Source organism: Chiroxiphia lanceolata, chromosome Z (genome assembly GCF_009829145.1).
Source record: "Chiroxiphia lanceolata isolate bChiLan1 chromosome Z, bChiLan1.pri, whole genome shotgun sequence".
In the NCBI taxonomy this organism is placed as follows: domain Eukaryota; kingdom Metazoa; phylum Chordata; class Aves; order Passeriformes; family Pipridae; genus Chiroxiphia; species Chiroxiphia lanceolata.
The window spans coordinates 71,691,562-71,715,906 of NC_045671.1; the positions used below are offsets into that span (position 1 = coordinate 71,691,562).

Sequence of the window (24,345 nt, forward strand, 5' to 3'; positions counted from 1 at the left end):
CACAGGCACATTTTCAGCTCATATTAGTAACTTGGGAATGTTGTGCAGTACTCAGAAAACCTCAAACATTTTTCTTTAGTTCTGCCACTCATGTAGTCATGGCATGTAGCACCCTGCATGCCTTTGAATAAGATTTTCTACCAGGAATTGGATTTTCTACCAGGAGATGGAATTTTTTCTCTTGCAGTCAAGCAAGGCTGACTAGAAATTATGAAGGAGGTATGTACCATTGAATGGTCTGGGTAATAGTACAATAAAATTTCCTTCTATATAACTATCATTTAAACCCAGAGTCCTTTCTGCCCTACACTTTAAAACATCAATTTTAATTCTACAGATCTTTTTTAGACAAAGGGAACTTTATCTTAATATAACCAAGACATAGGATAAAAGATTGCTTCTTGTATTCTTACATGAAACAAAAAATTGGCAAAATGACCATGGATTTTGTTAATCAGTAAAAAGGAATACAAGAAAGGAGTCCACTAGAGGAATCTGTTTAAAATGTCACATATTAATGAAACGGTTCCAATTACTCTAAATCTGACTTTTACAGTAAAGATTATAAATTCATATAAATAATATAGTAATATTCTTATAAAGGCAATCCGTACAGCAAAAGCAATTTCTTTTCAGGTTAATAATTCTGATTTGAAAAAATGCAGACTTATATGTAGGATCATAAAGTCGTCTTACTTTGCTAAACCAAACTGAACAGCGAAATACTGCATAACAAAGATCTCATTACCCAAATCCTCATGAACTTTGGCTACGACATCTCAGTTGCCACTAGGTGGCACGCGTTCATTTAAATTGTTTAAATTACCAATCTTAACAATAGTAAAACAGCTTGAGAAATTTTGATCTGGATTATTTATATATAATTTTAGTATTCAGATCAAAATTTGAGTTTGTGAAATTAAAAAAAGATTCACAATAATGAGTAAATATAATATTAAAAATAAGTGGCTTTTTGAATTTACTCTCTGAAAGTTTTTGACATAGGAGAAGTGACTGCCTAATTAACCAGGTGTAAAGTAAACTCTCCATGTTAGGGTTAATGAATGGTAAATCTTGGAATTGTTCGGAGCAGGACTTTTGCCCAGAGTCTAAAATCTGACAGTATGATGAAACTTGTTGGTCTGAGTATTCAGGGTTAAGTACACGTAAATGGTGATCAAATCAGATTTCTGAAATTATGTTTTTAAATGATTGGTCCTTCTCTGCCAATATGCTTCAGGCTGTACTCTGTGTCTGTTGCCCAGAAGGCAGGAAATAGGTATTTGACAGCAGGAAGTGACCAGGGTGAGTCACAGGTTTTACCAGGTGAACAGACAGCAGTGTAACCAAAGCCATGTCTACAGAATTCAAAACCCACACTCACTTTTCTGAATGAAACCAAAATGTGTGAGAGTATGGGATGGTATTTCAGATGGTTTGGAGCACGCCCTGACACTGCATATGTATTTGTACAAGACAAATGCACACTGAAAAAGATATGTGAGTCCTGTAAGGATATACAGATGACAACAGCTATTGGTACTTCAGTATAAAAGTGAACCGAAGCAGTAGAAAAGAATAATTGTTATTTATCAGGATTATCAACCACAGTACAAATCACATACAGTTTTTCTCTCTGAATAGTAGCACATCTCTAGGGCTTTTCATGCCTGATCATTTTTGTTGAAGAGCAACCAGAAACAAATAAACAAACATAAAGAGAGACTCATGGATCAAACAGGGACGTACATGTTATTCTCAGTATGCAAACAAGCTCGTAACTACGTGCTTCAGAGCTACACCAATTACTGGACAGCACAATTTTCTGGACATACAACAGCATTTTCACTAAGAGAGGGTTGGGCTCCCCTCGACTCCCTGATATCACCTTTCCCATTCTGCTTGGTCTTGTGACATCTTACACTTGCCTAAATGTAATTCAGTGCATAACAAGATTTGTGCACATAGGTTATGTAAGAAAATATTTTATTAACAAATTGTTCCACAAGTGTGCTAAGTAATAACATAATTATGTAAGTAAGACAATTTTCTGATCAGGAGGGATAGTTCAGAGTAGAAATATAATTTTGTTCTTCTGTAAGTGAGAGGTTTTGAAAAACCTTTTATCACTTACATTTAATTTGCAGACATGTTGAGATCTCCACAAATATTTTGCGAGAAATTACTTAAAAATAGTCCCTCTATTTTTAAAACTTCTTTAAACCCATTGCTTTGCTTATAAAATCAAACCCATAATTATGCAGATGATTAGGAATGAAACGGAAAGCTTACAAAATCTTCACAACCTAATTGTTAGTAGTCAAGACAGCAAGCCAAAAGAGGGGGAAAAAAGAGTGAAATTAGTCATGTAAGTCTTTTTAACTCAGTCAAAAACCTAAAAAAAAGCTATATATGAGGCACCTTTTTGCTGCCAGCCTTTGGAAAGGTGTACGATTTGATTCTCGAGATAATTCCACCTCCTGCCCAACTCTAGAAACCACAATGTCAAAGAGGAACAGTGAATGTGTCATGAAAAAATAGCTAAAAATATTTTACAAAACAAAAGTGCTCTACAAGAATAAAACACTCCCAACCCTTCTCTTGCGTGCCTGTAAGTACGTATGTGATGCATCAAACAAATGTAGCATAGGAAACCTTAGTACTACATTTTTTTCAACTATATGCTGTCAAACCATCTTGAATCTGTAGATACACCTTAAGGCAGTTTTTAAATTCAAGTGCACTGCCCTTTCCCCAAATCTGTATTTATACAGTATGTTTCATGTTTCTCCCGCCTCTGTTATTGAATTTTAGCCACCCCCACCCCCCGTATTTAGCAATGTAAAGCAGTTGATAACTTTGGTATGGGGAAGTATGACAATTGTATTGAGTGAGATATGAAGCACACCTTTGTCTTACAACAAACAATGTGAAGAAAAAAGCACACAAAATGATATTAATTCCAAACAAAAATGAACAGGCTTTTACATTTTTTACACTCACTTATGTTCTGTATAAAGATACTTTTAGAAGATACACAAATATGTTCTATAAAAATGCATTAATTTAATTAAATGTGACAAATTAGCATTTCCAGGGGTCACTGAGGGATCATACCTGACTACTTAAAACTGTGATGTAGTACTTGCAGATTAAACATTTAGACTGATGCTGAGGTTGAAATAATGATCTGAGACACATCCTCAGCTGCTTTAAACAGCCTTTGAACAGACTTTTCAGGGAGAAAAAAGTGACTTATAAAGTTAAAGGGGTCAAAATCACCTTATATCTGGTCATGGAGCCTCTGGTGAAAGGCAAGGTTCATCCAGACCAATTTTTCAATTTTGGTTTTTTTTTAATTTAAATTTTTATATGTATTGTAGCCTGAAACACAGTGGTGATATTCTAAAGCCCTAGCAGAATAGTCTTAGCATGTCCAAACCTGAAGTTGCTTTGAAAAAAAGAAAGTGTATGAACACTGTAGAAAGATCTGCTGTATGATATGCAGGACAGACTGTCCAACTAATTTAATGGCAAACTGTTCATGTATAAGGGCTTGGGGTAAACTTTACATGAGGGAAGGGATTTGTGTTGCATTTGCTACTGAGCAAACTTGGAGTAACAAAGCGTTAATGTTTCTTGTAACATGGACATCTGCTTTTTAATGATACTAATACGCTTCCTCTGCAAAAGGAAGTAGTTTATGGTTAAAGTCTGTAATGGAGGTTAATTTTCCCATGCAGAATGTGGAGGCTTGCTTATTCTTGCTTCTCTTAGAACATCATGGATAATATGAAACATTTGTAGTATTCCCACACTGAGTGTGTTTGATCCATCTCTGTAACTGCAGGTACACCAGATGATATACACGGGACCTCATGTGCTTAAACTTCATGGACTTACTTCTAAATGGCACAGATCCAAACCTTGAGGCAATATTTAATAAAAAATAAGGGACTGATTTTGGTTGCATTATTTCCAATTATTTAAAAGGTCACCTGATTCTCAGAAGTGAAGGAATGCGAATGCTTGTTCACAGACCTGCAGGGGCTCAATAGTACTCAAATAAATATAATTGCCTAAAATATTTTTCTATAATGTGGAACAACATCAAGATAATGACTTAGATGATTGAGCTCTCCGGGGAGACAACTAAATTAAACCCTTTTTTTCAGATGAGATCGACTACCTCTGAATAAGATAGTGTTACATCATTCTCCGTATGTATCACACCCCGGGTGGCTCCTCTAATCAATGGACTCTAAGAATTTAGGCAATTAGAATAATAGATTGGCTTGCTCAGTCTTCATGGAGTTGGAGAAAAAATTGCTCCTAACTCACTGCACAAGGAGTCAAACCCTTGTGCAATGCCAGATGTTAACTGCACACAACAAATAAGGTAAACTGAACCTCCATTTCAGCCAGCAGATTCTCAAAGTGAACTGTGTCAATAATGCAGTATCTCTTCTTCTATGGCTGATACAATCACTACAGAACATGATCATCAGTGAGGCATTTTGCCCGTTTTTTTCACATACATTATATGTGTAAAAGAAGTTAAAAATTAAATGATTACTAGAACATTCATACAATGATGAAAGCAATACTACTGTAGAGTATGTTAAGTTTCTTTTCAACTTACTGCTTATATCCCTAGAAAAACAAACTCACAGCTGCAATAACATAAAAGATTTAGGATTCCCAAAGCAGTATGTGACTGTAATCCTTCTCAAATAAATGCTATTGCTGTATCACCACATAATCTTACCTTAGGAAGTGTTCCAGAGGGAGAAGGATGAGCATTAAAACCAAAATTATCTGTAAAATAATCAAATGTAGAATGATACTGAGCAAGGTGAGAAGTTTGTGTGAGAATGCAAAATTTTACATAGGGAACCAACTTTCTAGTTTTTAAATCACATTACAGTGTTTCTCTTGGACCATATTCTTTGCTCTTGTTTCTCATATGCAGCAGACTCTGGTATCAGCGGCCACAGAGACAAAAGCATGTGCAGTGCCTAAATGATTCAAAGGAGCAGAAAAAGTACAGGTGGGAAAAGTATGTAATGATTCAAAGGAGTAGAAAAATAAAAAAATTAAGCTTTAGACTTGGTGATTTTAAATGTATTTTCCAACTGTGATTCGATTCGATTCTATTCTATTCTATTCTATTCTATTCTATTCTATTCTATTCTATTCTATTCTATTCTATTCTACTCTACTCTATTCTATTCTATTCTATTCTATTCTATTCTACTCTATTCTATTCTATTCTATTCATCTTCTCACCATGGCACTGGTATCCAGCTAGAATGACATAAGAAGGCCTTGGAGAGAGAACACCACTTCTGGAGAGGCACAAGTTAGACACAGATCCATCAGAAGCATCTCTTTTCCCCTTTCAGTCAGGGCAAGAGGGAGGGCAAGGTCTTTTCAGTACGACACGTCATTAAAGAAGAAACAGGATAAAAAGCACACTGAACCTTAGGACATGTCCCCCCACCCCTTCTCCCCCTTCCCCCTCTTTATCAAGGAAATGCCTCTCTGACCCCCATTTCCAGCATCTGGTGCAGCCAACCCATTGTTCTGCCCTGCCCTCCCCAACAGGGGAAGCAGCTCTTCATCTTCCAGCGACTCCCCTGCTGGGTGCTCCCAACCTGAACGCTCCTTTGAATCATTTAGGCACTGCTGATGTGCTTCAGCATCTGGGGTGAGGACCTTTGGAGCAGTGCTGGGGAGACCACCTTGTCTGTGTGTGTGTCGTTCCAGCAACACTCACTGCCCCTTTGAGTAGCAAGGCACATTTCAGATCTGACACTAATTTACAGGCAGCAATAATCTGAATTGCTAGCCTGGAGCTACAGGATCTGCCTGCATCATGCGTGGTCTGGCAGGTATTAACTTGTTTGAAAAGCAGAAAATCTGCACCCAACCTACATGACAAGTGGAAAAATGTGCACGTCTTTATCATAATTGTCATGGGTGTTCATAAACATAAAAATAATAGGAATAACTCACCATTTTCTGAGCCAAGTTGTGGACAAGGAGTGGTAAGGACCCTTAGTAATCCATCTGGTTTGTATGAATAATGCTCAACTAACTAACAAAATGAGAGGGGAGGGGGAAAAAAAGAAAGAATAAGAAAAAAGTATGTGAAAAGGTAAGGGTGGTACAATTATATATTGTCTCTTTAGGACTGTGTGCATATGTACAATCATTGCTATATCTTACAACAAATGGCCTGGGCATACAGTAGATCTTTACTGCACATGTTCTTATCTCACCTTTACTTTTATTTAGCAGGGGTTCATGTTTCTGAAGTAACCTTATGGATGAACCTTGAAAGTGATCCAGGAATTGGATTTGTAAGACTCAGCATTCCCCACTAGTTCTGCTACTAAACAGGTTTGTAACTCTGAGTAAATAATTTATTTTTATAATTTATTTTTATACCTTTGGGTTTCCATCCTCTTCTTCTTTGTGGTTTTTGTTTGTTTGTTTGTTTGGTTTTGTTTGGTTTGTTTGTTTGTTTTAATTTTTGGGGTATAGTTACAGTGCAAGAATTGTCCTAATACTTTCTTTGGACCTCAAAGTTGCAATGAGATGTATGCAGTTAATAAATGTATAGCACGAACAGTTGTGTCCGTTTGTGCCTGAATTATCCTCTCCATGTCATTTTGTTACAGATTTGTTACTTCTATTTTTACTTTGGTGCCTTTGGGTAGAAAGGAGACAGTCTGCGAGTGTAAGAGTTGCAGACATGTTCAAAAAAATTGTAAGACACCACAGCTGCTTTAAAATTTCCAGTGATACCAGGAAAGAAATATGCAGGACATTTACAAAAAGGCTAAGAATTAATATATGCAAGCAAAGAATCATATTTTAGATTTGTGAGTCACTTTACTTGTTTTAATAGATTTATAAGCAAGAGGACATAACAGATTTCTATGGGGGTTTCAATTCCCCAAGTACTTTTAATGTACTCATTTCACTAGTATTCAATTTTAGTATTAATAAGTATGCACTTCTTAGTTACGTAATCTTTACCAATGTTCAGACATATTTTGGTGGTAAGCCTCCGCAAATTAACCTTTTGCAGATTTGAAAGCAGAGAATTTCAAAGCTAAAGACTGCATTATGTGTACAGCATCTCAAATAATTCAATTTGTACTTCCTGGAACTCTGTTTGCTGCTGTCATAAAGGTCATTAACAAAAGACTACACCAAACATAGCCATGAATATGGTCATTTGCAAATGCAAATGGACTTCCATTCCAGAGAATGTTCAGCCAACTGAATAACTAATTACAGCAATTTTGAACTCTGCTAGGCTGCAACATCACATTTAGAAATGATTAAACCCTCTACACTCACACAGCTATCTATATTAACATATATTTTCCTCACGTATAGAAGCCACACAAAGTTGGAAACATTAAAAAATAACCCGCCAGAACACACTGGTTTTGGCCAAAGGCTATTGCAACATGGCAAAATAAAACAAAGCTGCCTTGGCCAGTTATACAGAAATCTGACGACAGTTATCCACGTGATAAAAATTTAACAGACCTGCCAGAGGGTGTCAAACCTTTTTCCGTCTGGTATGGAGAGCTTTCCTGTCTTATCTCTGTCGATTCGGTAATGCAGTACTTTTCCATCATTTAGCAGGCACAGGGCATAGGAACCATTCCTGTCCCTTTCTCGAATACTGTAGGAATAAGATTTTCAGGGTTAGAATCTAATAGGAATATTTTTTAGGTTTTGAGTTAAAAACAAAATGAAGTCAGCATTGCAACTTCTGAAGACATTTTGGTTAAGCCTTTCATTTATTTCTTCACGTAACTACTTGTTTTCAGATAAATTCCCTGAAGTTTCTCTTCTTTTCCCCAAAATGCAACAGATTGAAACAGAAAATCTGTGGCTGCAGAACACTGTGCAGTGCATAAAGAAGGCTCTAAATAAGCATTTGAAAGCTTCTGCAGTGCTGGCCTGCCTCCCTTGTGTATTTTATTTGACAGCAAGAGCAGAAAATAAAACATTAAAAGAATATAATGTGAAAATCAAACAAAGAGAAAATCTCTGTGCTCTGAAATAGATTCTTTTTTTTTTTTTCCTGGGAATTTAAAGAAAATCATGCATTTCTGTAATCATTAATTCTTAAAATTTCAGTAAAGACATTGCTTTGTTGCAGATTTCATGCAAAATTCATTTGAAACTCTAGATGGCACTGGCACATATATATCTAAACTTCACAATGGATAGATCATGAAATGCAATATAAAAATTGTGTCTAAAATTCATGGGTAGCCAGGATGATCTCCTTTTTTCAGAAGACCTGCAAACACCATCTGAGATGCCTGAAAAGTGTGGCAGAGTTGTTTTATGTGTACTCAAGGCCTGTGTATTTTGGTGACTGGACTCAGAGGAGACAGGAGTTTGCCAATGGCTCCATCACAGTCAGTGCAGTGTTTCTGAGTTTAGAAAGCAGGCTTTTCCTTTTAGTTTGAGTTGTCCATGTGCACTTACTGCTGATAGTGAGACAGCAATAGAGCTAGACCAAAAATTTTCTGGCTTTTTTAGTGAAAAACCCAGATTCTGCAACAGTGAAATATTTCTTCCTCCAATGTGCACAGAAATCTACTCACACTCTCTTGAATTTTTGAACAGCCTTAGAAAGAAATACAGCAGTATATGCTCACTAAAGATGTTGAGAAGCTTTGTTGGTGCAGCACTAGTACTTGTTATTGTATCTCAAAAGATTGCAGAGGCAGGTATTACATTCTGTTCCTCAGCTGACTCACTCAACACTGAAGCAGAACTATGTTTTGTCTGAACTACTCATGTACCTATTTTTTTTTAAGTAGAGTGATTCTTGTTGCCTAAGATTGAACAGGACACTGGCTAAAGGAAAAGGGAAGTAATGTCAATTTTTTTTGTTTTCTGAAACCAAAGTAGCTTGCCTAAGTCTCTAAGGCAAATTGAAACACACTGTGGTTTTTCATGATAGGTGTTTTCTCAGCATGTTGATTTCCTGTGCTGACTGACCAGTGAAGAGCAACAGGCTCTGCTAAAATGAAGAGTGGCTTTTACTTTGTCTTCCTCTGACTTGCTCTAAGCAAATAAGGCTTAGAAAAGTATTTTCAGAATAGAGGACATTGCTTCTAAAACACAAACCAACTTTTTTGCAATCAAACTTCTCCTCAGAATAAAGCACAAGTAAGACTAGAAAAATGCAATGGATTGCTTCCCAGTAACAAATGTCCTTCGTGTTTCACATGAAGAAATGGTGGCTACAGTGGATTTAGATCTACTGAAACTGATTATCATTTGCAAGAGTTGATGCTATCACAAGAAGCACTGTAAACATTTCTTGAGAGCACAGGCACTCATAGGAGAGGAGAGCCCTGATTTCTAAAGACCATGGCACAGACCCAAACAGCTCTATCACAGTTTAGTGAAGGATTTAGGCAGAGTTCAGGTTTATAAGGTTGAAGTTGCATTTCTGAGCGTTTTCTTCCCCTAACCCAACAGCTACAAAACTCTGAAGACATCTGCAGTTCACAGTCAGGGCAACTTCTGTCAGACTGCTCTATCACCCCACATCCTAAAAGAAGTCTCCATTCTAACACTTATGATTGACCAGGGTCCAGGGGGAGCCTTGTTCTCCTGGGGTTATAGAGCAGGTGTTTTTTAAACTGTAGGCAGTCAACTCCAGTACAACCTGGATCCCTACAAAAAAAAAAACCAAAACCAAAAAACAAAACAACAACAAACCCCTCCCCCCCCCCAAAAAAATAAACCCAAACCAAACAAAAGAACCAAACCAAAACACACACCCCCCCCAAAAAAAACCCCAAACAAAACCACAAAAAAACAACAAAAGAAAGCATTTTGGCAAGGAAGCCAGTACTGAAATATCACCTGGTCTTCCATTTCATGCTATAGCAGAGAATTACAAATGTACAGAAGAAAAACATAAAGATAATAAACACCTATATATAAACAATATTGCCCTTTCATCCACTGAAATTAATCAGAAATATGGACAACTTAATTGAGAAAAAAACTGAATTCAGAGATATTTTAGAGAAGTACCAAGCTACTTAGATTTTTTAAAACAACACAAGAAGGGAAGTAGAATCTCAAACTGTTACCTTATGCAATGCACTCAAATTTAGGTATTGGTTTTCTATTTCACACAATCTATGTTTGAGTAATTTTTATGTTTTTGTGACTGTAACCCAGATAGCAATCAATACCTATTTGGACCATCATTACAGACTGTAAATACCCATCCATTCCCTCCTTTGGTAAAGTCTATTTTTCTTTGAAAGCAAAATGAACAATGCCCCAATTTTTTTCTGCTTCCATCTGAAAAACTAAATGATCCCTCTCTTTCTAAAGGAAAATATCCCTGAGGGTAAAAAAAAAAATAAATTGCTACTATAACACGACTCATTTACTGTGTAGAAAAAAACCCCCAGAAGTCGCAGCATTTTACAGTGGAGAATAATGAAGAAACTAAAGAAGCAAAATGCTTGTTTTAGGAATGGTGTGAAATTGTTCTTCCTCCTGAATCCAAGGCGAATCCAAGTTTATTCTATGCCTTGCTTTGCCTTCTCAGCAATTACAGCTTCATTGACGCCAGAGATACTGACATTCCTCACTGCTAATCGAGCTCCAGCCATTCCCTGCTTGTCTGCCCTTATGACCATCTCTCTGGTAATGCTATTTGCAACATGGCTACTCATTATCACTTCAAAGATCTGCTGCATACTGCACATGTTCCAAGTTTTAAGGCAATAAGGAATGAACTTGGTGCCATCTGTGGAAAAATTATATAAAGGACAAAATGGATCGACCTCTGCCTGCATTTGCATCATTTCCTCTCCTCTGTTCAGTAACACACTCAAAGCTGCTTCAGAAATGTCAGCACACTATAGAATTTAGGAGATAGCTCAGCCTCACACTGTTGCTATCTACAGCGGAACCTAAAAATTCACCTCCTCCTAAGGCTGCTGCACAGTTACAAAACACTTTTGCGAGAAGGATTGCATCACATTGGTCTGTTTAGCTGACTTCACCCTACCAGCAAAACTAACTGTGTTCCAACAAACCCCTGACAAACAGCTGTGCTGTATAACTGCACCTCAATAGGGCACCTTCTCAGCTCAGCTACCTTAGTAGGGGACCGCGGCTTTTTTCACACCTTTGACTCTTCCTGCTGAAGCAGAGAAAGAAGAGCCAGCTTTGAGAAGCCACAGCCCCACTGCAGTGTCACTCAGCTATGCACCTAACTGAAGTTCAGAATACAACTCTCCCAACCTGCCGTGGAGTGGAAGACAGCACCCCCAGAAACAAGGTTCACTGTCCGTGTTTTGTCTTGGAAGATTTTTCTGTCGTGAAGTCCATCAACTGCTTGGCACTTTGAAGAGGAACTTCATCGTTAATTAGTGGCCCTGAATTGAGGTCTCATTTTCACCTTATTTGATGTCAACAATGTCCAGTTCCATTTGTGGATACAAAGTTAATATCAATAGAATTATTTAAAGAATACTCTACAAGGTCAGATAAATCTCCTAGATCAGTATGCACCCTCGTAGTGGGAAAGTCCTAGAAGGCAGTAAGATTAGTGTAAATATAGACTGCTAAGTAAACAGAAAAATAAATTTTTGATCAAGAAAAAGACAGGAAAACTCCTACAGACAACTGCAATTCCAAACTTTTTATTTTGAAACGTTTTTACTAGTGTTAATTATTGTGACATATAAGAGACAGTTTAGTTTCTAGATGTCATGGGATGCCATGACGGGCATAGCTGTGAATCATTCTAATAGTCTAAACTACTTTTGTCCTCTTTAGTAATCTCATTGCATGCTGAAGACATTCATATGATGCCAAAATAGTTTTCTACTTTCTTTTTACATAACTGTTCATATTTTATGTGAACTACATAACACCCGTGAACCCATGTAAAAAGTTTACAGAGACTAAACTGCTAATTATGCAATGCCTTCACTTACATTTCTGTAATGCTGATTTTTAAGTTTAACAGTCTTTCTGAATATTCTTTATCCCCCTCCAACTTCAGAACTTCTGGTTTCTAATACATATGCAAGATCACATGTTCATGTAACTGAAGTGGTCATTACTGATGATAAATCAAGATGTGCCAACTCTTACCACATAACAGAGCTGTTTCCTATGTGAAACTGTAGAGAAAACTGACTTTTCTCATATTGCTGTTCTGTCACTGTTAGCACAGTTACAATTATTTTTAAACTGGTTCACACGTGTACAGTCACATACATAATATTAACAATATTATAAATATGTTATGATATATTATAAATATAAATACTATTACAATATCAATAACAGTATTACCAGTATTAATAGTTTGATCTATGATCAATGTGTCCTACCAGGCAAAATCTAATACAACTCAGAAGTTTGGTCAAGAATTGTCATCCAACATAGAAAGCAAAGTGTGTTAATGAATTTAACTGGGGCTTAAAGTTCTCTATTTTCAGTTGTTCATGTCCTTTTAGAGATCTTCTATTCCACGGCTATATTTTTTTCTCCAAATTTTGGCAATCTTACTTAAATGTTCTCCTCAGAAGAGAAGGACACCTTTTTATTTCATGTAATTTCATGACATTGTTGCTACATTTGGGTTTGAAAACAAACTCTTTAGCATCCACATACATTCTTACTTCACTGACTCTTTACTCATGAAAAACTTTTTAAAATTACCTTTGAAAAAGCCCTAGTAAAACACCCAGACTTAGCTCAGAATTTTCCTTTGAGTGAGTTGTAGTGTTGTCCTTATGGTGTTATTCATGATATTTTGAACTGCAGTCAGGAAGCTTTTCAACTATTTCCATAATTAATATATTAAAAATAATCCTAGATTTTGTAATCCTGTAGTGCTGCAAAGCAGTGGTAAAGAAATCTAGATTTAGATATGTTCTCACAGAGACTGCTGTGCTGGATTTTGTTTCAAGGCAGTTAGGTCAGACAGATAGCAAATTTCTGGTGCAATGAAGTTTCAGAGACTTGTTAAAAATATATAGAAATATTCTAGCCTTCTAATATTTATTATTTTTTCCCATGATAAAAATATGATTTTTGTCATATACTAGCATCGGTTTGTGGACTTGTTAAATAGCCCTGGAGTATTTAATCTCATTAAAAATCTATCTTCCCTCTATGTTCCCAGGCTCCAGTTCCTACCTCAACAAGCAAACTTGTCTTAGACCTTGACTGTGTTTTACTTTTCAGTCAGCAACCAGGCTTGAGTATATCAGCCAGTGTAAGAAAAAACAGTCCCTGAGCAGCTACATCCACAAATTCACAGCCTTCAGTTCACAGACGTACAGAATATTCTGCCAAGCACTGCTGCTCGGTAAGTAAAGCTGTGTGATGTCTGTGCCTGAAATGTAAAACAATGCACTGCTCTCACACACAGCAGCTTTGCTGATGCTGCTTCAGTCAGCCAGAAATGAGTGGTTTATTTCTCAACACCTTCTGAGCAAGCCCATGTTAAGCGAACCGCTGCATAAAACCTCTCTGAATTAGACAGTCCTTTTGTTGTTTGCTGTGGGCCTCTAGGTCTATGGATCTAAAAGCTAGAAAGGCTCAGGAAGACAAAATAATGGATTTCTGACGCAAATGAGCAGCACATTATTTCTCTTGCTGCTCTGTTTCTTCCCTGAGATCATAAAAGTAAATGGCAGGCGAGTGGTTACTAAGCTCTAAACTGACCAGATAGGAAGTCTGTGCAAGGACAATCAATGCATTGGAAAACACCCTGCAGATGCAGATGTAAACATTATTATGCTTAATAAGAGGGACCCAAGCTCAACACACTAGCAGTTATATACTCATATTACTTAAACTCCTGTAGCACTTCTTATGGTTTGAAGAGAGCCCTAAAGTTGGCATTTTTCTCCTCTATGGGTTTATCTACCTGATATGAAAGCAGCCACCTCAGTTCCAGCAAAACTGTATAAGGTACAGACTCACCAACACAACCAGTCCTGTGGGACAAGGCCTGAATGCTCCCCACACAGCTCATTAAGCATGTCACTGCAGACAGCAGTCTCCTAGGCCATCTTTAAGGAACACAGGGAAATGCTGGGAAAGTATTTCTATTCAAAGCAGTAGGAATGCTTATAGAAAATTAAAATGAGATCAGTGTTTATAATAGAGACTGAAAAGGTCTAGTTTGCTAAAAAGTCTCACTCCCTTACTCCAAAGCCTACGCCTGTTGTTAAGAAATATTAGCCAATGGATTCTTTTCTTTGGAGAAAAATTAGCTTCTTTCCCCCTCCCCTCCCCATTTTTGGCCACATAGAAACCAATATGTGCATGAGGCAAACTGGAAGAGCTGCAAGTTTTAATATATGATCCACATTGCTGCTATAACAGCAATGCAAAGCAGTGTTAAAGAAATCTAGATTTAGATTTAGATATCAGCTGCTATAACATCAATTTGGTAAGGTGTTGAAACAGAAAGCAATAAGGCAATATTTTTTTTAGGAAAAATTAAAAAAAAAGATAATTAAAAGAAAGGATTGATGTTTTATTTCAGATTACATATCCACCTGACCCTGTGTCTAAAATGTAGGAAAAGAACAAAGTCACATGTCAAGAAAAAGAAGTATTGAATGGTAATGCTGGGCTGGTAATCTAGAACAGCAACTATGTACATAAAATCCATGAAACTCCTGTGTGGGGGGAAGAAGCACTGATAAAAGATGAATCTGTGATAACTGAAATATATGGCTCCACGAACTTTTTTAAGACTTTTTTATTACATATGTAACAAAATCTATGACAAATCTGTGACAACGGTTTGTCACACTTGGCCACGAAAGCAACCAGGTAAACAACCCTCTGGATGTGAAACTCAGAAACACAGAGTGAGAGGCTAAAAATGCAGATGCATGGCTGATTGCATGAGACACAAAAAAATTCAAGGACTGAGAGAAGGAAAAAATTTTCAAGAAATGAGATGTCACTACACTCCACATGTTCATAGGTAAGACTTCATAGGAATTAACTCCACTGAAAATTAAGATTTAGAGGAGTTACTGGTTCCTGTGTGGTAGAGTTACAGCAAATCAGTAAAGTGACAGAGTTGTTACACATGTAGGTGATGAAATTTCTCTTGGAAATTACACACCTCTAAGTGAGCCTTACCCGGCCATGACTTTTAAGGTTCGTTTTCTATCATTATATAACTATTCTCTTGTTTGGAGTGGGAGGGGGCAAACGACAAAAGGTGGCTCTTTCAAAACACTGATATTTTTCAAATGAGGACTTTCCACAAGAAAAGCTTTTTGATTAGAAGTCTTTGTCTGGCTCTAGTCCTTACCGATGGCTGGCTGTCACTATCCTGAGTGGCACATTTGTTCTCAGAAAACAAAACAACATCAGGCCAGGCAAATGCAGATGGTAGGCAGTAGACACAAGGTGGTGCTGTCAAGGTAGAAGCAATTCCTTCTTCCAGTATGCTTACCCACACAACAAAGCACCACCACTGTCCCTGGGAGACCTGGCAGATACAGATCCCAACAGTTGCCAAGACAGGCAGTTTGCCTATAATTGTACCAGTTTAGTAAATGTACATATTGGGTACAGGTAGTCAGGTTTTGGCAGTGGGGCTGCAGAGGCCAGGGGCTGTCGGGGCTCCAGCAGGTCCCAGTGGACACCCCTGCAGGTATCCCATGCTTTTGCTGCAGTTTCCCATCTTTAGTTAGGTGAAGCACTTGCTCAGTGTAGAAAGCATCATGTCACATCTATCATGCTGGACTGGGTTCTCTCACTGCGAATGAGCCACCCTTCAGGGCATGTTCTCATCTGAGATTTATTCAGAAGAATTTTACAGCAGCCCTGTAGGCAAACAAGCAATACCACAGAAAAAAAATGCACTCACAGAAATTTTCCGTTGTTTCTTGACCCAATGAGGATACGGTGTTCTGACTCCTCCCGAGAGATCCTCCCGTGGAACCACGGCATCTTTTCATGGGCTGTGGTGGCAATCAGCTTCTCCAGCTGAGGCTTCTGACTAATGATAGCTTGTTCAAGAGCATGGCCCTGGAGAGTAGTAAAAGCACGGTAGAACAGTCAGACTATCTTCTGCAATAAAAACATGGCAGGTAGACTCCCAGCCTTTTGGAACTGATTCCGGAACATCCAACATCCGAGAGTATTTGTTGCATGTGAAGAAAAGGTCTGGTTTCTGTAAAGATTTTAAACCAAAAACTAACGTATGGTAATCTAAACATCACAAAAATGGGGTTCTTCCTATACCTCTGAGAAAAAGAAGGAAAATTAGCCAATAAATGAAGCCCTTAATACAGTAGAATTTAACTGTATTATAATATGCTATACCGTGATTTAAAATAAAGTCCTATTTTTATGCTAGTGAGACATACTTAAGTAAACAGTGTCAGTCTGAGATATCAAACATACCTCCAAATTACATATCTTATGGCAGTGTACTGATATAATCTGAACATGCTTTTCATTGCTGCAGCATGTCTATGTCAAAGACATCAACACAAATTTCCCCAGAACAGACAGAACGGTCCCAATTTTAGAGTGAAGCGATAATTCTAATCTCATCTATAACCTACCAATTCTAAACGGGGCCCAGAATCTCAGGGCAAACCCCCCTAGTTTCATTAGTTTTTAGCTTGAGTTCATCAGCCTCCCTTTAGACTGAACTCAAACTCTGCAGAAAATAAGTGTCAGCCTTTGCCAGTTCGGGGATTGCTCCACATATTTCACAGAGCAGAATTCACAGGGTTATTTGCTAGTGGCAAAGGAGATTAAAAACCTTGTGTAGATCTGTGAGTTCATGAAGGTAACTCATGATGGCATTCCAAGGTGAGATAATATTCCTGTTGCAGCCTCCTATACTAGCATTGCCACGTTAAGACTGGCTTCTTCATAGTAATTCTCAGGAAAAAAATCCATCCTTCACATGGAACATTTCTGCTTGGCACATGCAGTACTGAAGTATAGACAGTGCTCTGCGATGTAGAAACTCCCATTTCAGGAAAATTTAGTTTTGGACATAATCTAAATTAGCATCATGGAAACAAGACCAACTAAGAGAGGAGGATGCAAAACAAATCATCACATCACTGTGCCTCTCTGAATATCTTTTCATAAAAATTCAGAGCTAAGAGCAATCAAAGAAACAATTTTTGTGTCTTGTTCATGACATCTACTAATTTTTGGTCCAAATCTGATGAGATATGTTAGTGCAGTAGTAGATAAGACATCACAGAAATCCTAAGTTTTGTAAATTTCAGGAAAACTACACTTAGGGCCAAGTTACTGCATTTCTTGGGGAGAAGAAAAACAACCCACTGTTCAAAATCAAATGGCTATGATTCCATTGTGAAAAAATACTACCTAGCAACAGCAAGAGCTGGAAACAAACACTGCAATCTCTTTTTCTCCCAGCTGAAAGACCACTTCATGGTAAGATCAGTCTGGTTTTACCTGCAAATTCCAAGTTTGTTTGACATATTCTCTGATGAGGTTCTCTTTCAAATCTTCGAAGGGTCCCGTTTTGGGTTCAATGCCTGGTGGTCGGTTGAAAGGTTTCCTCAGTAGACAGATAAGGCCATCAGCTTCCTCTGAGTGATACTTAATGAGTTCAGCAGGACTGGCATGTGACTTGCCTCCTGCAATAGCGTACGAGCCACTCAGCTCCCTCTCAATTGTATAGTGATGGACCTTCCTTCCGTGGGCCAAGGATAAGGCAAAGCCCCCCAGGTAATTCCGGCTTTGGCGGAGCAAGTACAGTCCATCACTTGCTCCTCCTTGCATCAGGTACTCCTCGGCATCTTCACGCGTGATGTTGCCGAAGAAGTACGGCAAGTGGTTGGCAGGGTTTGCTGTGTTGGAAGCCATCCCTTTCCTTTTCTGAGTAGCAAACCCAGTATCTGAAAATACACAGACAGAGACATGAGTATCAGTTGAAAAACAGCAGATAAACCAGTAAATGGTGGTTTGCGTGCGGCATGTTAACAGAATCACAGAATTATTTAGTCTGGAAATGACCTCCGAGATCAGGGATTCCAATCTGTGGCTGATCACCACCTTGTCAACTAGACCATGGCACTGAGTGCCCTGCCCAGTTGTTTCCTGAATGCCTCTAGGATGGTTACTCCAGCACCATCCTGGGCAGGCCTTTCCAATCTTTAACAACCCTTTCTGTGAATAAATTCTTCCTGATGTCCAGCCTGAAACTCTACCGGTGCAGCTTGAGGCTGTGTTGGTAATGCCTTTGTTGGTGATACATAGGGTTGGTAATTAAAAAAATTATTTTGGAATGAAGATCACACTTGTATTTTAATCTTGTTAGAAGTTGTGTTTTTAAATCTCAATAGCAACTTTTTCCCCGTTATACACTAATATAAAGGTTTTCTATAACCGCTCAACTTTCTTTTAACTCTTTCCCTGTCTGCTGTGTTGCTTAACTATACAGAGGTCCTGACATCATCATTTGTCTGAATGTCTCTGTCCATTCTTTTTATTGGCCTGCTTCAATAAGAGGAAATAACTAGGTAAGAAAGACTAACTGAGAATAGTTTTATGACATAAAATTTTACCTGTAAGAGAAGCGTATGCAAGCATGTGGGTTGAGCATGGACAAAAGCCATATCTAAGTATGAAATTAAACAGTTAACAATTCTCTCCACAGAGATTTATCAGTTGTTAGTTTTTTTAATGGTAAAAAAAAAAAGTTACATTGTCTTTTTGAATAGTTTAAATTTCAAACAGCTTATATTGAAATACTATGAAAGCGTACTACAAAAAAAAACATAGATGAGAACCAAATACAGCATCTCTGAAGAATACTAGTGATCATAACAAAAATATCCTCAGTTCTTTTATTCATAACAATAAAAATAATCTCTAATATGTGTTTAATATATCTTACAGATAGGGGATTATATTATTATATGTTATGATATGCTCTTTTTTTGTCAGATGAAGTGTCCCATAACCACAATTGACTACGTAATCGCAAGTTCACCAGTCAAGTCATTAATAATTTCCAAACATTATGGGTTATTCATATACTTTCCACTCCAAATGCTTCCCCAGTCCAACCACTGCTTAATCAGGACTGGCCAAACCATTACATCTGCAGTTTATGGTGCATAAAAAGGAAGGCATGCCATTTAGGAACAGCCAAACACCTTTCTGTCTAAAAAGAAAAGAAAAATTCCACAAAGTATTACTGTCTGCACATCTGTAAAATCCCCCAAAATTACTTTCAAATAACACATTAAATGCTGAATAAAACTAGCACTATGTGCTTATGTTTACATTGTCTGTGTTAGATAACGTTTCTCCTTAGGAAATAGCTCACAACCTCATTGCCAGCATTTTTATTTCCTTGTCTTTTAAGTTCATTTGTGACAACTTAATATCAAAATATTCTCAAGTACACCAAATAGGTGAGAGCTTCTGTTATGTGTAGTGTATTACGCGGATTTTAGGCTAATTAAACAATACTGCAAGTATATAAAAGGAAAATAACTGTTGTTTCTTTGTATCAGTGGACATCTTTTATTCTTGTTTTCCAAGATGTATACTAGGTAGTATGCATATATGCCTCATATGAAACCCATGAACATCAATATACTAAATACAACACACTAAATACAATATGTGTCATCTCTGTTTTGTTCAGCTTACTGCAGCTCTCTTTTCCCACCTCCTATCACTGTCCTAGTTAGGACAGCTGAGACCAGTTCATCACTGGATGGGTGTAACCCAAACCTGTGTATTCTACAGCCTTCCATGCCATTGCCCAGAAACTGTTGTCAATAGACTATTAATGCTCTCTGCCCAGAGCAGCCCTGACTCCTCAGGCTGTAAACTGGGTGTTCAGAGGCCTGTGAGACAGGAGGGTGCTCCTGTCCTCACACCCAGTGTGGAACTCCCCACCCTGAGGAAAGTACTGGGCATTCCTGCCTGAACTGGAGAATATATAATCTTGGAGTCTTGGGACTTTTTTAACCACTCATGGGATCCAGAGGAAGACTGCAGACCACCACTCTCAACCAGACTGCAACCACCACTCTCAACCAGACTGCAACCACCACTCTCAACCAGACTGCAACCACCACTTTTGATCAGACTGCACCAGCACTCTCACCAACAGGTTTTCCCCCTCTCCCTTTACTTTGGATTCAGGGGGCCCAAAGAACGCCACTCTGTTCATGCCCCAGGGTGCTGGGTTATACATTTGGGTTTTGTGAGTTAAAACCAACTGTTTGTCTGTATAATCGTACTTATTGTACTATTTTATTAAACTGTTATTCTGATTTTTAATCTCTCTTTTGGGTTGAGTTCATTTTCCCCAGCTGGTTTACCTTTAAACCAGCACAATCTCCTTGGCTAGAAGTGGACAAAAGGATCAGAAGTTCAGATTGTGCTTCTATTGCTGTGAAAGACATAGGAGTAAAAAATAATTAGCACTTCACAGTAAAATGGAAGGCACAATTAAAATCCACAGAAGCCATGCAGCAGTCCGTGGAGTCAGCATTAAACAGTTCGAGTTATATGTGAATGGGGTTAGTAGCCCGTTTGGCTTGCAGCTGGCCAAACTGTGCAACGGTCTTCTCCCTCCTTCCCAAGGAAGGCAGACATCAAAGCTGCAGAGCTAATGCAACCCTACAAAACAGAGCTTCGTGTAGCATATTTTTTATTACTCTTGTGGTCTGCAACCAAAAGTTACTGGTTTAAGATGACATATTGATCTACTGACGTAACTTTTTTTTCCTATTCATTGCAAAAGAAAGTGGTAATTGAATAGATGCAAGGCAGCCCTCAGTAAATCACCACCAAAAATTGATTCTGCATAAAATACTATGCAAAATGACTATTTTTACTGTACTAGACAGAGCTTTCCTCAGATGGAATGGATCCATTCATTAGCATAATGCAGGGCCAGATGATTCCAACTAATAACAGAAAGTCCAGCTGGAGGCCAGTTAGTAGAGTTGAAACCCAAGATCAGGACTGAGGTCAATATCATTTAAGATTTTCATGAGGGCAGTGGACAAAGGGAAGAGTCCAGCCTCAGCAAGTTCACAGATAGTACAGGACAGGGAGTAGTGCCTGAAACATCACAGGCACAGGGTTGTGTTGCCATTCAAAGGGACATGGAAAGGGTTGAAAAATTGGGATGAAAGGAAATTAATAAAGTTCAACAAGGGGAAACATCCTGTGGATTAGTCTTTGCCCCTTTTGGAGCATTTGCCTCCCTGATGGGGCAGTGCCTGACACCCTTGTAACATCACCTGTGACAGTCTGTGACCTTGATGTTTTTCAGCAGTGCCTGTTCCCCCACAGTTTGTCCAGGACTGCTGTGGACACACACACAAGACATGCAGGCTCCTGTGGGATGTTCAGCTTGTTCTATCAGCTTTGGCAAAGGGGACAGCAGCAGCTCTGGGCTCTGTGCAATTGCAGCCCCTTCCAGTGCCTCTCTTCCCTCTGTCCAGCTGCACAGTGCCATGGGTTCCATAGGAACCCATGTCCTGGGACTGTGAATGCAAGAGTGCCAGGCACACTGGTAGCAGGGAAGACTCTCAGCAAGTTCCTCTTTCTGCCCTGACCACGTCTTCCAGGTACCCTGTGCTAACCTGGTGGTGTCTGGGGGATGGTGTGGGGGCTTGGAGTTTTGGAGGGAGCAGCTTATCTCCCTGGGCCCTCTGGCAGCTTGCCAGAGCCTGCCAAATGCAACTCACACACCTCAGCCTGAGCACTGGGGAGGTGTGGAGGAGATTAAGGCTTTCCTCTTGCTCTCCATCCATCCCATCTCTCCCTGCACTCCAAGGGGATGCAGAGAGAGGGGCACAGCCCACTCCAGCCCCACATCTCTCTGCCCTGCCCCACGGCTGTTGCTGCTTTCCAGCCTTCAAGAGGCTCTTCTTTTGCCTCCCCTCTCCCAAAGCCTTCTGATGCTTCCCCGACTTTTCCACTCTTGCATAAGGCAAGCTGTGTCACTTTACATGTCTCTCTTGGCAGGACATGGCACCAGGTACTGAGGAAGCCATGGGGGAGAACAACTCTGCTGCAAGGGACAGTAGCATGGGCCAGGCACTCCAGGCAGGGTTGGTGTCAGCCTCTTGCCTGTGTCATATGATGGGAGGAAATGGCCTCAAGTAGTACTGGGGAGGTTTAGAGAGGATACCAGAAAAAATTTTTTGCTGAAGGGCTTATCAAGCATCGGAACAGGGAAGTGGTTAAGTCACCATCCTGAAGGTATTTTAAAGACCTACACACACGGTGCTTTAGGGATATGGTCTCATATTGGATTTGGCAATGTTAGGTTTACAGTTGGACTTGATGATCTTAAGATCTTTTCCAACATAAATTCTTCTCTGACTCTTTGATTCTATTACTCTGAAAGTCATTACAAGTATGGAGATTTCAAATGCTGTAGTTCCTGTTTCCTTCACTCCTGCTTACTTGTTTCCCACAGACAAACTTATGTTACCATGTCGTTCTTTTTTACTCCACTCTGCACCACACCTACTGCTGGTTAGGAAATAAATATACTTCACCCCACATCTGGCAAACTGGCCCTTGAAGGCAGGCTTCAATTATTCAGTATCACTTTCAGGAAGGGTGGAAGAGAAGAGATTTTCTGCTAGGTTTTTAGGAATGAAAGAACTTGGGTGGATGAACAATTGACACTGGTTCTTCAACACCACTGCACAACATACTTGGAAAAAATGACAAAATAATCCCAGTGTGTCTCATCCCAAGAGTGGTACTGGCACTGAGGTACCTGCTCAAAGCACCTTAGTAACACTGTAGTGAACAAATGTCAAAATCAAAAATACCACCACACTCGTTATCTATAGAAATTTATTTTCATGGAAGTATTTAATGAAAGTTCCTTTTTGCCATACCTTTATTTTCAGAACGAAAAAAATGTTAGAACCTTCATGTCTTAAAAAGATAAAGAACTTTAGACTGAAAATAAGATCTACCAAAATAAAAGTGTGTTTGTGGACAGGGAACAGAGGGAGTGGGCAGGGCTAGAGGAGGTAAACTCACCTTCCCTGGCTACAAAAATCCTGATGGCTACTGAAAGTTAAATTCACTCTGACTTTGATGTGTTTCAGATCAGGCTAGTCCTCAGGGTATTTTTTAATCTCAGATTAATCTCAGTATTTACTATACACTCTTCAGGATGATTCGTTCAGACACAAGTTCCTAAAACAGAGAGGGGAAAAAAAAAAATCCACTGGTTGCAATTTAGATGAAATGCCAGTAATGGTATTGATGAGGGACGCCCTTTTAAATCTTCAGAACGTAAAATAAAGAAGTTCAAGCTCAAATAAATAAGAAGGCCTGCTATAAAAAGTTTCTAAAATATAGAGAATATTTCTCAGTTATGGAAAGAACCACAGTAGGATTCTTATGGTCTCATAGATTTCACAAGTGATTTATTCATTACTGTTTCAGGCAACAAAGGCCTGATTTACTTTGGCAAAACAGGTTAATGTTGATAGATTTCAGGCAACGTGTGAAGAACATTCAATGTTTAGCAATGGTAGGAAATTTTTGGACTGATGTAGTGTTCTGTGGGCATGCAAGGAGCCAAGTAAACACACAAAACTTTAGATAATAGTTAAAAATTTCTTATCAATTTTGAAAGAATTTGTGAATTTGAGATGGATGCTCTCCTTGGTTGGACTTTCAAAATCTTGCCTTCTTTTCGGGAGTACAATACCCTTCTAGGGCCAGTAACACAGTGGAAGAAAACATATTTGGATTCTCAGTTTTCCCCTCTTCTAAATTCCTCCAGGTGACAAATAGTGCTGAGTTTTTCAAGTGAGCAGAGCTACAAACGTGTGACTGTAAAATGGAGATTAGGAGCCTGAAGGGCTGAATGTAGAGCTTTACCCTTAAGGAGGCTGAAGGAAGTGTGGCCAGTTACCCAGGAGATGTGCTTGAGCATAAAAACAAAAGAGGGTCTGAAGTGCAGTTCTCCCTTTGGCCATTAAATTTGATTCTTAAGGAAGCTACAAATTCATGCAAATATCAAGTTTATCCTACATGAAAGAAAAATTATTATGCAAATACACAGGAAAATTAGGTACCCACTTCCTCTCAGGTAGCTTCCTCATCAGTGTTGAAACGGTGGGTGCTCTGGACATAGCACAAGAGTTTAGTATCTCACACATTCCATGCATAAAGGGAAGCAGAACTTTCTCTCAAAGCAGAGGAGCAAAACTCAGGAAAACCCACTTAAAAACGTAAGGAAAAAAACTGCTACCCTGAGTT

General features: G+C 38.7%; 1 protein-coding gene across 4 annotated transcripts in view; it reads right to left on the reverse strand.

Annotated features, from left to right (window-relative positions):
• SYK (spleen associated tyrosine kinase) overlaps positions 1–24,345 on the reverse strand; it is a 50,144-nt gene that overhangs the window by 13,052 nt on the left and 12,747 nt on the right. For 2 of the 4 annotated variants that reach the window (XM_032675971.1, XM_032675973.1), the window contains exons 2-7: positions 17,524–17,969; positions 15,944–16,104; positions 7,570–7,708; positions 6,019–6,100; positions 4,769–4,818; positions 2,422–2,490 (exon numbers count right to left, since the gene is read on the reverse strand). In XM_032675971.1, coding sequence (XP_032531862.1) covers positions 2,422–2,490; positions 4,769–4,818; positions 6,019–6,100; positions 7,570–7,708; positions 15,944–16,104; positions 17,524–17,937 — 915 coding nt within the window. In that variant the 5' untranslated portion in view covers positions 17,938–17,969. Of the gene's footprint in view, positions 1–2,421; positions 2,491–4,768; positions 4,819–6,018; positions 6,101–7,569; positions 7,709–15,943; positions 16,105–16,646; positions 16,691–17,523; positions 17,970–24,345 lie in introns of those variants that run through there. The other 2 variants (XM_032675974.1, XM_032675972.1) reach the window with 2 other exon arrangements.